Source organism: Dermacentor silvarum, chromosome 7 (assembly GCF_013339745.2).
Source record: "Dermacentor silvarum isolate Dsil-2018 chromosome 7, BIME_Dsil_1.4, whole genome shotgun sequence".
In the NCBI taxonomy this organism is placed as follows: Eukaryota; Metazoa; Arthropoda; class Arachnida; order Ixodida; family Ixodidae; genus Dermacentor; species Dermacentor silvarum.
The window spans coordinates 64,149,169-64,163,471 of NC_051160.1; the positions used below are offsets into that span (position 1 = coordinate 64,149,169).

General features: G+C 47.6%; 1 protein-coding gene across 4 annotated transcripts in view; it reads right to left on the minus strand.

Annotated features, from left to right (window-relative positions):
* Positions 1–13,665, minus strand: part of LOC119458133 (leukocyte elastase inhibitor A) — a 45,842-nt gene extending 32,177 nt beyond the window's left edge. The window contains exons 1-2 of one of the 4 annotated variants that reach the window (XM_037719956.2): positions 13,272–13,659; positions 9,278–10,556 (exon numbers count right to left, since the gene is read on the minus strand). In XM_037719956.2, the coding sequence (XP_037575884.1) occupies positions 9,409–10,545 (1,137 nt within the window). In that variant the 5' untranslated portion in view covers positions 10,546–10,556; positions 13,272–13,659 and the 3' untranslated portion in view covers positions 9,278–9,408. Of the gene's footprint in view, positions 1–9,277; positions 10,557–13,271 lie in introns of those variants that run through there. The other 3 variants (XM_049670770.1, XM_049670764.1, XM_049670771.1) reach the window with 3 other exon arrangements.
* Positions 13,666–14,303: the final 638 nt, after the last annotated feature.

The following is a 14,303-nucleotide window of genomic DNA, read 5'->3' on the forward strand; positions in this document are numbered from 1 at the left end:
AATTGGTGGGAGGCTATTATAGTAAACTGCCTACCGAGGGTCCGAATGTATAGAGGGCACCGGTAACTAATCGCGAAACTCCTGCACACCGCCTATTCTGCTCAGTGTATAGTTTTCTACTGCCTATTTGTGCAGAACATTGTGGCATAAAGTCAAAGTCTGCAGTACACAGCCAGTACGGAAAGTGCACCCGTCCTAGAGCAAGACGTTTATTTCGAACTATTTTAGACGTACGGTCGCAAGACTTGTAAGAAGCTACAATTCCAGCAAAATACATTGCAGGGCTAGTTGGTCTGTAGCCATCGTGAAAAGTAGCGTGAAAAATCAGGGGCAAAAAGGATAGAGCGCTCCTTTCCCACTGCTTTTTTCCAGATTTTTGAACCTACTTTTCATCATGCCTACAATTCTATGCTCTGGTTGTTAATTATTTTTCGGCAGGCTCCTCACGGAAGAGCGCGTTGTTAAAAAGTTGTCGCAGTTTCACCTGAAAGGCGAAGCATCAATTGCGATAGCAAACTTGTAGAGAGCTGTACGGAGTAATGATATTAGCGTTATCAGCTGTATAAACTTGGACATGCAGCAGCATCGGCAACAGGCAGAACTGTTGTCGACGCCATCGGCGTTTTGCCCGCGTTCGCTCATAATGCGTGCGGCGTTGGTGACTGTTGCCGGAGCCTCTGATATAAATAGGCACTGCGTGCCGCAGCTAAACGTCGCCTCCCTTCCCTCCCCCTCCCCCACGGCCTCTCGCTCGTCGGAAGAAGGCGCGTTTGCTCTACATACATGGTGATTGGGAAGGAGAACAGAGACGCCTACTTCTGCAGCCCTTAAGCGAGCACGGCGCAGAACGCGCGTTTGTTCTCCGCCGTGCGTTCACTCCCCGTGAAAGACGCGCCCCTCGCGCCCTTTCACTCGCACATACAGCGTTCGGCGCGCGGCGACGATTTCTTCTCCAAATGACGTCATACGGAACCTCACGGCGACGGCGACGGCGACGCCGACGGCAGAAATCTGCTTTTGAGTGTCCATATAATTGCTGTCGCAATAATAAGCCGTGTAGATTTTATTGAGTTGATTCAATCTTTATCGAGAACACCCTAAACAATACGAACCTGGGTGTGACCTTTCGCCGGCACCCACCGCCGTGGCCTAGCCGGCTAAGGCGTTGCGCTGCTGAGCACGAGATCGCGGGATCGAATCCCGGCCGCGGCGGTCGTATTTCGATGGAGTCGAAATGCAAAAACGCCCGTGTGTTTGGGTTGTCGTGCACGTTAAAGAACCCCAGGTGGTCAAAATTAATCCGGAGCCCTCCACTACGGCGTGCCTCATAATCAGAACTGGTTACGGCACGTAAAACCCGCCGAAAGAGAAGAACCTTTCGGCGGCGAAGTTATGGTTCCGGCTCCGATTCCGGCATAGCTTTGTTGATTTGCAGATACTGTGTTCAAGGGGACGGGTAACATCTGTTTTCCGTTTATGCACATGACTCTTCAGTAAAGGCGCGAAGTTGTCCTGCTGTACATGTGAATAGATGTGCAGATGAATTGGTGGCGGATAGAATGTTGCCTCAGGGCGCTCTTCTTGGTTTTCTTAAGATAAATTTTCTTGTTGCCATTGTAGTGCATGTTACAACACCAGAAGAATGGTTACGCTAAAGTAAAGTTCTATTGCCAATTCTTGCGTTGTCATTTAGGGACTGTTCTGGTTCGATTAGTTGCCTCATGTCATCAATGTCACCTCCAGCTGCACTTTATGAAGGATGTCTAGCCATACTACTGTACTAGTCAAACAGAAAGTAACCTAACCATATTGACCCTGCAGTGGGAACCAGTGCCTCGCAGAGAAAGCGGGATCCAGTGGTACTATAGAGATTTCATACGAGGCTCTAAAGGACATTGCAGGAGATCACGTGACATAAGCATCAGCAGCGAATAACGCGGCACAAACCGAACAAGGGGTCAGTGTAGCTTTGATGGGCGGTAATCAACAGGCAACAAGTTCAGCCTAAGGATAACTTAAATGCTTAGTTTGATTCCAAACCATTCAACTGTATTTATTTTATTATAGTTCATGCCACAACGGTAAATATTTTCGCATTTGTTGACAAAGAGAACCGACAGTGACACAGCAATTTGTGCACAACTAATGCTGTCGTAAAAATTCTACTTGCGCAATTTACTCTGAATGAATTATGGGGTTTTACGTGCCAAAACCAGTTCTGATTATGAGGCACGCCGTAGTGGGGGACTCCGGAAATTTAGACCACCTGGGGTTCTTTAACGTGCACCTAAATCTAAGTACACGGGTGTTTTCGCATTTCGCCCCCATCGAAATGCGGCCGCCGTGGCCGGGATTCGATCCCGCGACCTCGTGCTCAGCAGCCCAACACCATAGCCACTGAGCAATCACGGCGGGTCGCTATTTACTCTGTGAAGTTGCTTCGCAAAATGAGGCTTTTTGTTGCCGGCTTTAAGCAATAGCGACTTGAAGTTAAATGAACAGAGGCATTTATGTCAGATTTAGAGATGCCGCAACGCGATGTTCCTGTATATGCGAACTTGTATTAATCATAATTACACATACGCTGTCCCCTCTCCCAAGTAGGAAGTAGCAGGCCAGAGCACGGCTACAGCTAAGGCCTACCTCTCTGCCTTTGTGTAAACAAATTCTTCTTTCTAGCTTCATCTGTTTTCAGTAGAAAAATATAAGGCGACTGGTGCTTATTCCTTCATGATGTCACAGGTCGACGCAGTTGAGTAATAGAAAACTTTATCTTTCCTCAGGAGGAGTTATGACATGTCAGACTCACAACACTGACACATTTGCTCTGCTGAACTACTTGGGCGAATCATGCCTTTGAATTTACCATAACATTTCACCCATAAAAAGGTCGAACCGTTATAAAATGTTCGTCTGATAAACACCGAAAATCTCATTCAGCTATGGGGGAGCCATAATCCAGTGGATTCATAGGTCTTATCGAACATATAGTCTTATCGAACAAAGGTGGGCAAGCGCGGTCTTTGCAATGAACAGCTAAATCATTGCCGTATTTATTTTGATGTTGGTGTTGCCTGACTCTGTGAATAAAATATGGTCCTGTCTGTCCTGTGTATGCTTTTCTACAGTTTAGCGAGATTTCATATACTACATTTGATGCAGTTAGTGTATTTTTTTGCGTGACTGGTGGAGCACGCCGATTGTCTTTCTTTACGCGTAAGATTGAACTCAGTGAAGAGCTGGCAGAGATCAGAAAAATAAAACTACGTTTACTTCTTCTCTGCTATAGCTACATTCTTGAAATTACGAGAGAGCTTGTGCACATACGAAATTACATGCACTGGTAATATGTTATTTTATTTTTTACTTTTATACACTCGCCCTGCTGAAAACAAGCATATTATTCCTAGATAACCACAAATGACACTTGGTATTCTTCGCATGCTCGCGCATTTGTGCACGTGTGTTTAAAAATGCTATAAATACGCCGGTGTTTTCTTAGCAAGCGTCAGTTGGTAGTCAGCGCTGTGTCTGTGCTCACGATCATTTCTCTCGCCAAGTAGTTCACGCTCTTTCAAGCACAACGATCCAATATGAACCTGCCAGCCCACGCCAAAATAATGTTACTGATCTACTGATCGTTTCGTTCCAAGTCAGGAAAGTCAACGAGCGACAAACGACATTACGTTTCTCCCGTAAGCTACAACAAAACTTCAAAAAAAAAAAAACACGAATGTTATAAACTCAGATTGTGGCTTAAACAAATCTACCATAGTTGGCACATTCACGAGTGATTTAGGTAGGAAATAAGTAATGTAATGACATCGCAAAAAAAAAAAAAAACCATTGCTGAACCGAAAACAAGACAACCTGTGGCTTCGAAGCAATTGTCAATAAATAATAAGAAAAGAAAATTATTTCCAAGTGACAGTAAACCTAATTTATTACACAGCTGAAAGTACCTACAACTGCTTCTTGGAAAGCAATGTCTGACCGTGCCTTCTAGTGCGCGCAGTGTACGGCAGTGTTCGCAGCATTTCAAGAAGACGTTAGGAGTCCGGGAGGATGGATATGCGACATTTGCTTTTTAACTGAAGCTTTGACTGACGTCTTCTGTCTTTTGCCCACTCATTGTCGACGAATGCCGCGCAGGCGTCACGCGCTGCCATCGTAAATTGAGGCAGCGGGGCGGAGGCCGGCTGAGGCAAGCAATGGAGGCGCCGCCACGTGATTAAGTAGGGCGGTGCCCACGGGAGCGCATCGAAAAGCATCTATTTGTCAAACGTTTTTGGGGCGAGTGTAAGAATACGCGTAATATGGAGCGCGAAACAACGCAACGCGTTTCGTGGAGAGAGGGTTGCACAAGAAAGATTGGGCGCGGGTATGACGTGTTATTTTATTGAGCCCTTCCCTTCTTGGCCTCTCTGTCAAATGTGCATATGTTTTCGTACCGAATAATAATAATAATAATAATAATAATAATAATAATAATAATAATAATAATAATAATAATAATAATAATAATAATAATAATAATAAATCCATCAAATATTTATTATAATGCCCAGGAACAGCTCCGGAGCCTTGCACTGGTGCACTTAAAATGTAGTGCGCCTGACAAAATGTACAGTGAAGGCAAATGTGGAAGACAAAACAATGTGAGACAGAGAAACAAAGAGGGAAACAGAAAACCAAGAGGCGGGCTTAAAGGGACGTATTTACACAACGTGATTATCTACAGGTATAAAAAAACACCGGAACTCTACTCTGAAATACGTCAATACAGGCAGAGTACTAAGTATGTTTTTTTTAGAGTGAGCCATAGGAAGTCTCTAATGCAACAAGAACGCGCACAAAATGCTGCAGTGCTGCCAGATATATGTTTAGGGCACGAAAAATTGTACATGATCAAGAAGCTTTGGGCAGTATATATTGCCATTTGACCGTATTATACAGAATCAAAAGGCGTGATTTATCACGTCTTGATTTTAGAGGTGTTAATTGAGGTATATTTAGGCGAGCTGGATTATGGTCGCCAGAGAGGCAGAAGCGGTACTTGAAGATAGATATAAATTTATTATGGACGTGTTCAATGAGGTGAGAATTAGACGCGCGTTCCGCCCCAAACTACAGAGGCATACTCTAGTAGTGGAAGTTGTGCGATGTAAGACAAACAATTCAAAGAGTGCGAAGGGCACGTTGTTTTGCACGACATGCGACGACCAGGGACTGCATGAAGGCTGTATTACGCCGTCTTGAAGCATTTCCTTTACCTGCGTTTGAATGGCATGTCGTTCGGTCGGGGAAACACGATAAGGCTGCTGCCGTATCCATGGGGTGGGCGTCGTCATAGGTGATGATACGGTGTTTCGTAATCAACGTTTGACGTATCTTCGACGACCGTGCAAAGCAAGAGTGGAACTCGAGCAACAGGTCACGCAGGGGTTGTTTGTTGTTTTCAGAAAGCGTTGCACTAATGTCGACGTTGCGTAGAGGTGCTTCAGTAGTGCCGACTGCCTGGGAAGCAATACATTCAGTGACGTCGGCGATCGGGTCGGCGTAGGCGATGACAGTACCAGGGAAAAGGTGGCGGTGTTCGTAGCTGAAGTTCGTGACAAGAACGTCACAGTGGCCATCATGGAGATCAACAAGGCTTCTTGCTACGCAAACACCTTGAGAAAGCAGGAGAGAGTGATTGCTTTCTGCGACCGCTTCACCGTGTAAGAGTCTGTCACAGGCCACTTGAAGCACGATACTTGCACGCGGTGGTAACGTGACAGCGTCGTCGATGACACGAAGAGGTGCTAGAGGGTGGACAGTGTTGGTCGTCGCAGCGGCGCTCTTTGTCGAGAAAGTGACGAGGCGTTGTCGAATGTCGATGATAGCTCCGTGCTCCCTGAGAAAGTCCATGCCGATGATTAGGTCTCGAGAACACTGAGGGAGAATGCTCAAGCTGACAACAAACGTAGAGCCGCGAATCTGTATTTGTGCCGTGCACATGCCGAGTGGTGTGACGATGTGCCCGCCAGCTGTACGAACTGGCGTTTGATCCCAAGGCGTCGTTACTTTCTTCAGAAGGGTGGCCAGTTTTTCGCTGATTATTGAATAATCCGCTCCAGTGTCCACTAAAGCAGTCACGTCACGACCGTCGAGCAATACAGGAATGTCCAAGGAAATTCGTCGTCTGTAATCAGCAGGTACTGTCGTCGTCGATGTATCGTCGGGTCGCGTACGCATCAGCAGGGGTCCTTGAGCACGTCCAGACAGAGCGGCCTCGCCCCCGAAGGCCGCTGTGGTTAGTTTTCCCGGCGCGGGCTGGGTGACCGACCCTGCACCACGCTCGAATACGTACGGCGAGTCGGAGAAAATCGCCGTGGCGAAGGGGAGCGTGACTGGTGTCGAGCTGATGAGGATCCGCGCTGCTGGGCAACGTATTCTTCAGTTGCAGGAGGACGCTGGCCGAACCTAGGTCGCGGCGAGTTTGCCGAGAATCCGCGTAGTCCGAGCTCTCGATATGAGCACTGTCGGTAGACATGCCCAGCTTCGCCACAGTGAAAGCAAAGAGGACGGCGATCACGTGCCCACCACACGTCTGATTTCCTTGGGGCCTGTCGGTGGTGGTGGTAATACGAGGCCGCTTGGTCGGGCTGTAGTATGGCTGGAGACGCGGTGCGAAGCGGGAAGGAAGGTAGGGCAGGTTGCCGCAAAGCTTGCGAATATGACATACGGGTGCTGTCAGTTCTTAGCGGTTGAGCTTCTGTGCTGAAGGGTGGTTGTCTTAACGCATGATGCACTTCGTCACGGACAACGCTGGACAAAGAGCTGAGCGCCGGCTGTGAGGGTACCGACAGTTTCTGCAGTTCTTCGCGGATAACGGACCGGATGAGCTCTCGAAAGAAATCGACGTGGCCCCCGAGAGCTCCGAAGAAGTCCGTAGGTGAGACAGCGTTCACTTGGCGTTCGTATGATGGTGCCCGCTGCAGAAGGGTCTGTTCCATGGTGACGGCCTCGGAAAGAAATTCTGACACAGTCTTTGGAGGACTGCGCACGAGACCGCCGAACAGCTGCTCTTTCACTCCGCACATCAGGTACCGCACCTTCTTTTCTTCCGACATGCTGGGGTCGGCTCGTCGAAAGAGACGCGTGATGTCATCGACGTACATTGCGACACCTTCATTCGGCATTTGTATACGGGACTGGAGATCACGCTCAGCTCGCTCTCAGCGATCAGGGCTCGCATACGTCTCAAAAAGACGGCGTTTGAATTCTTCCCAAGAAGTTAGGGCATCTGCACGGTTCTCATACCAAACACGTGCGCCATCGTTAAGGCTGAAATATACGTTTTATTGCGATAGCAATTATATGGACACTCAAAAGCAGATTTCTGCCGTCGCTGTCGCCATCGCCGTCGCCGTGAGGTTCCGTATGACGTCATTTGGAGATGAAATCGTCGCCGCGCGCCGAACGCTGTATGTGCGAGTGAAAGGGCGCGAGGTGCGCGTCTTTCACGGGGAGTGAACGCACGGCGGAGAACAAACGCGCATTCTGCGCCGTGCTCGCTTAAGGGCTGCAGAAGTAGGCGTCTCTTTTCTCCTTTACAATCACCATATATGTAGAGCAAACGCGCCTTCTTCCGACGCGCGAGAGGCCGTTGGGGAGGGGGGGGGGGGAGGGGGAGGGAAGGGAGGCGACGTTTAGCTGCGGCACCAAGTGCCTATTTATATCAGAGGCTTCGGCAACAGTCACCAACGCCGCACGCATTTTGAGCGAACGCGGGCAAAACGCCGATGGCGTCGACAACAGTTCTGCGTGTTGCCGATGCTGGTGCATGTCCAAGTTTATACAGCTGATAAAGCTAATATCATTACTCCGTATAGCTCTCTACAAGTCTGCTATCGCAATTGATGCTTCGCCTTTCAGGTGAAACTGCGACAACTTTTTTCAGTTTGTCTGCGTCGTTCCACTTGTACGAGGCAACACGTTCATAGTGCACCAGCCAATCTTCACGCAACATCCTCATGCATGGCACCGGGGAAGGGATTCGGCGTTCGCGGACTAAGTAGCGTACAATGCATCGGCGTAGTGCCTTCCATACCGGTTGGGGTGGTCGGAGCTGCCATTGTCTCTGGGAGGAGTCTAAACTCAGGGGGTTGTCTACGGATCCTTCTGCTGGCGCGGTGTACAGGCGTAACCACCGGTACAGGACTGGAGCTCCTGCTGCTCGGAGAGGTTTGGTGCATAGATTAGATTACCCCGAACCTCCACCAGTTTGTCACACGCTAAGGCAAGAGCAATCAACAGCACTAGCAGCCAGACACGAAGAATGCCAGACACGAAAGGACGGTTCTCCAGCTGGCGCGGGATCTTCGATTTCGTCATCTTCTTCACCGTTCTTGCTGGGCACGCAATGCTGATCATTTACTGGCTCAAAACATCAGGTGGCATTATTTAACGTTTCAAGAGAAGCTTAGCGTTATGTCGAAGTATACACACCGATATTTTTCATTTCATCGACCCTGGGCAATGGAACATCCCGAAGGCTGTACGAAAATTACACATGGCGTGTTTTTCGCGCATAAATTAATACCATAGGTAATTCGAAGCATTTAAGTATAGCTTATTAAGGCGAAATCCTTAAATATCCCATCGTTCAGTCAACCTTCAACGTTCTTGAGCGAAAACCGTGTCGTCGACGCAAAATCGTTCAAAAATGTCCGACGGTGCAAGCAGTAAAGACACGATCATGTCTTACATATATGCAAATGGTGTGTACATAATTTTGATGTTGTGCGGGTCACCATCGTCATCGTATTCTATCAGTAAGCAAAGTAAAAACACGTCAAGTAATGCTCGGATTGACCTCAGATTTCTAAGTGACCTACTACACCAACCCTGCATCGTGTCTTACGTATGTGCAAACGATCACGTAACAATTTTGGTGGTGTGCGGGCCACCGTCGTCATAGTCTTCTATGAGTAAGCGAATTAAGAGGATGACTAAGCGAATTAGACTAAGCGAATTAAGGGGGTCAGTCTTTAATGCATCGGCACTTGGGCTTTCGCCTTCAAGTCGTCTTAGTTATAACATAAGATGCCCTGTGAATTTTTCTATGTAATAGGAAGAATGGACTAAAGGATTTTACCACAGCCATTTTTACGGGACGTCAAGAAACGTGTTGTGTGTTTTTGGTAACAATGGGACATTATTATAAAAGTAGATCAGGAAGGGACACATGTTGTGTCCCGCCTGTGAAATGAGAGCCGCAGACGCGTTTCAGTAACGTACCACGTTTTATTCCAGTATTTTTTTCTGCAATATCTCGAATGCCCTGGAATAGTGCATCGGCACACCTTTTGTAACCTTGATAAAAATTATCAACAATAGAGAAAAGCCCTTTATGCGTTTGACTTACAAGTCGCGAACGGAGCCCATGAAGAGTACGACATCTGGGTCGCAGGTACGAATGAGGAACATAAATGGACGATCCACCACAAACTTGTAGGTCTTTGGTGGCATAGAGGAAAAGCAGCAGGCCACCATTACTGCTGTAGCAGCCGCGGCTTCGGTGCCCTCTTCATTTACTTCCACGAACGCCTTGTGAACCACATCAGAAGCGGACAGATTTTCCTTCCCGCTGATAGCGGACAAGTCGGCTTCCGATGAGAAGAAGTCATTGATTCCCATGTCTTGCAACATTCCCTTCAGACCGATCGCCTGTTCTAGTTTGAACTTCGGCAGATACAGCTTAACGTCGAAAAAGCCGCCGATGTTTTTCAGCAGCTTCGCGAGCTTCGAAGCCGTCAACAGCTCCTCAAGGTTGGACAGTCCTTCGACCTCGTTGGGCAGAAGCACGACCATGGAAGTCTTGCCGCCTCGGTATGGTATTTCTAGGGCCGTGACACCGAGCTCCTCGCTGCTGGCCATGCTATAACGGTCGTTGTGGTACATAATGTCAACCTGTTTCTTGCTTTCGGAGTCCAGGTGGAAATCGGAACGATGAGTAGCATCAGGGTTGAACTGTGACTCCCAAAGGCCCTTAAAGTAGATGGCGTTCACCAGGATCAGGATAGTCAAATCATTCACGCTGCTTCCGGGAAGTAGATCTCTTATCTTGGATTCTGTGGCTCGTTCGACCCAAGCGTTGACTTGCTGCCGAACGTTCTCGTGGTCGTTCCTGAAGTCAACTGATTCGATAGTAGCGTGATAGCTGTCGCGCAAAAGAGCCAGGTAACTGTCCAAGAGTGGAAACGTCTGTTCGCAGTACATTCGGTTGGCGATGTGGAGCTTCACGTCGGCAGCGTAGGATGGTAGTTTGGCGAGAAAGTCAGAAAAATGTTTGTGTATCTGTTCACCGTCGACTCGAAGGACATCAGACATTTCTTTGGCTGTTTTGTTCCGTGCACCTCCAAGAGCCATTGAAAGAGCAGCCGAGATGCTGAACGGCGAAAAAAAGATGTTACTTTTATGGCTGCCCTTTGCCGACAGCTGGTTGTACAAGTCCACGGCGAAATTGAGGACAGAATCTCCAAGCTTGTTGACGGCCATGCTTGAAATGCCTGCACGGAAGTGAAATAGTTTTTGAGAGTCCTGTAATGCGGGCGAACCACGCTAACGGAAGTTTGTCCATGTGACTCCTAAATAGGCCGAGAATGATGAACGCAAGCGTTATGCAGTGAAGCAGCAGTAAACGCGAAGGCAACAAGAAATTACGAAATTCACTGCAGCACTGAATACATGATAGAAATTAAGTGTGCTTGGTGTCAGTGCCAATAAACAGGCGTGGCACTGACTTCGAAAGAAGTGCTAATAGCATTGAATGGTTGTATTCGCTATTGTCAGAAGCTGGCGGAATGCGTCGCTGGCACTTTGCTTCAGGTAGCAGGCATGTCCCTAATTCCCCCATACGAAACACTAACTATAGCTGAAGTCATATGGGGGCCTGACTTAGCTGATTACCTTGCTGAACACTAAGCGGATGCTTGTTGCGAACTTTGCGAAGAGCAGCTCGTGCACGCCTTCTCTAGCCATTTGAGTAGGCGCGCGACACGTTCTCGTGCGAATTTACGTGGAAAATAATGGTGCTTGCGCAATGCGTGAGTTCACAGATGTATTCTCAGACATGAAAGTTTCATCAGCCTCATAGATATTTCAGAAACAGGCACATGTTCAAACTTCAAACTTGAAGTGCTGAACAGACTACTTCAAGTGACTTCAAGTGACTGCTTCAGACATCAAGTGCTGAACAGAAAGAATGCTTTTACCCGAGATTTGACATAGGCAACTTGTACTGGCAATCAGCGCACTGATGACGCAAGTCTCGCGTTTATAATGACCGACACGCGCTTGCTCTTGAACCAGTTCATCTCTATTGTGAAATATGTATGAGACATCAGAGCGAGTGGACGTCGGCAGGCCGTTCTGGTTCTGTCTGAGGTCGAAAACCCCGACAGAGCGCTGGCATCTTGCCCGTCCATCGATCGATGTCGTCTCATATTCTTTATGTTCGTGTCTCGCTTAGAAAGAAGCTGGCACTCGTTGAAATAAAGTAAATTACAGAGAGGTTATTTTGTTTGTTTCATAGTAGGTATCAGTTTGGAAGAGGGGTTAATACGCAGAAGAATAAATGAATAAGCAGTAGCTTGAGAAGAGAAAAAAAATTCGCGATTTATAGTAAGCCTCTACAAGCTGTGCAAAAGTACATTAGTCACAGAAGGATACTCCCAGAAGAAAGAAAGGGAGGGGGGAGTGAATTGAAGCGCATACGGAAGGCATTTCCAAGTAACTATCGGTAAGTTAGCGTTATCATTGAAAAGAAATACGTAGAATGGATGCATTCTACCTGTACTAAACTATGGAACAGAAACCTGGAAGCTCAGAAAAAACAACAAAGAGAGCTCAAAAGCAACTATAGTCGGGTACAACTTAAAAAGGCAGGAGAGGCGCCGCCCAGATTACCGAAGCGCGGAATCCGACTGCCTCCGCCACTAAAGAAATAGTCCCACTGACGCCACTCAGACCCGTTCGAAGCGCGGGCTACTATGTACTTCGTCGGCGGCGTCACCGGCCGTCCGACTCATGACGTCAGTCTAGAGTGCGTGCCCATTGGTGGAGGCTTGTGTGCAACCGCCTTTGAGGAGCAAATGCAGCTGACATCTGAAGTTGTACACGACTATAAGTATCGCGCAACCGGCGATGAAACGAAAAAAAAATATATAAGCTTAAGGTTAAGACACAGGAATGCAGCGGTGTCGGTTAGAGAAGGTACGAGGAACTGATATTTCCTTAGTTGACGTTCAGTGCTAGAAATGGAGTTCACCGAGCCATGTAATGCATAGAGCAGATGGTCTATGATGGTCTATGCGATTAACAAAGTGGTTACCAAGGGAAGGGAAGTGCAGTTGAGGATGGTGGTGCGATGAAATTGGAAATTCGCAGGCATAAGATGAGGTCAGCTGGCACAAGACATGGGTAATTTGACATCGCTAGGGGAGGCCAGTGTGCATATATAGGCTGATGATAATGAGGATGAATTTTACGCCTATTTATACTTGTGCTCGCGACAAAAGAAAGTGCAAAATAGTAAAGAAAATTAAACCCGGCCGCAGGGGGTTGTGAATCGGGGCGCCAGAATTTCTGTTGGCCCGATTTGTTCACCACCGATGTGTCTGCCGAGATCTGTCGGTGACATGTGTGCTGAAGTAAACCAATTCAATTAACACGACACTGTGTTTTTCCTGCTGGTAGAGAGCAAGAAGTGCGACCGAGAGCAGTGTGTAAGAGTGTCGTAGTACAAATAAACGCCACTTATGGCACAAATATGCATTACGGTAAATACACATGCAACCGCGAAAGTTGATACTCAACATACTCTAGTTTTTTTTGTTCATAGAAAGACCCACCGCGCTTGTCTACACGCTTGATCAACTTATATCATGCGAACTGAGTACTTCTGCATGCTTGGGACTGTAGGGAAATCGTATTAGCCCCAGAATAGGTACGTCAAATTCTTTCAATTTAACTGTAGAGGATACAATCTAGCAGCGTATGTAATAATCACTGCTTAAGTGAAAGGTGTGCCACTTACGGTTCGCTAGTTAAGTAGCCTTGTTTTATCTTCTCTGACTACGAATTACTGACCTACCTCTGTACGATTAGATATGCTTGGACGCCTGTATAACAGCGAATAGCTGCCGTTGTCCGCTGAGACGCCGAAATATGAAGTGTTCAGAGACATCACATTAAGGGCTCTGACAGCGAGAGAAGAAGCACACCTGACAGTGATGTCCTCGCAGCGATGTTGAAACGTTGTCACTGGCCCAATCAGCGCGAAGCAGGAAAGCACGGTTGCGGTTGGCGCCCTTTTCCAATGCGCCGGGTGGGCGTTGCCGAAGCCCGCGACGGGGAATCGCAAACGGCGATGTCGTTGTTTACTAACTCCTACGCCGCTGAAACACTCTCGCTGCTCGTCGCGGTTCTTCGACGAGCTCGTTTATTTTTTCTCCCACTTGAAACGGGGACCGCGTTGACAAGCTCAGATCGATTGTCTGAATTTGTCACGAATTTGCCACTGTGCTGAAATTTAACGATGTCGCAGCAGCACAACGACCATACAGCCTTGGGTCTGGACGACGTCAGCTTAGCTTTCGACACAGAAACGGAAAGCGCTGGCGCCGTGTACTGGCGCCACCTACAGGGGGCACGTGGTACCCGAAGCCTGTTCGGAGACTCTTGGGTACTAGAATTCCCTAACATCGACTTCTCTTTCCTGCGTGTCGCTGCTGTCTCACCAGAGCTCCTTACGAGGTCTTAGGATTTCCCTACGAGCGCTCTTTTTAAAAGAGAAAAAAATCCATGCCAGCAATGTTCCGGCCGCGAAAGAACGCTGCTTTGTTGGTTAGGTGGTTGATATCGATATCAACTAGCCATAAGAGTTGCTGGATACTCAGTGTATAGCACGGTGGATCTTGTCAGGTTGGGTATATAAGAAGAGTATGTTACGACGTTGTGTTCTGTTGACCAACGACCTTATTGGGAGGAAGCTTCTGTTCAAAGCCAACTTTGGTATCCTTTTTCGAGTAAACCGCAAAGGAAACGTCGAAATAACGTGTTAAGCAAACACTGAATAGATATCAATGAAATTCGTTGCATTTGAGGAAGAGAGCGAGTGCTAAGTTCGACGGAATTTAGGTAGCAGAATTAAGATTTACTAAATGCGCAAGCAATTTTATGCTTATCCCTAGAGAAAACTGTCCGTGCGTCCGTCCGTCCCTCCCGTAAAACGATCGCTTCCAAGTAGAGCCCGC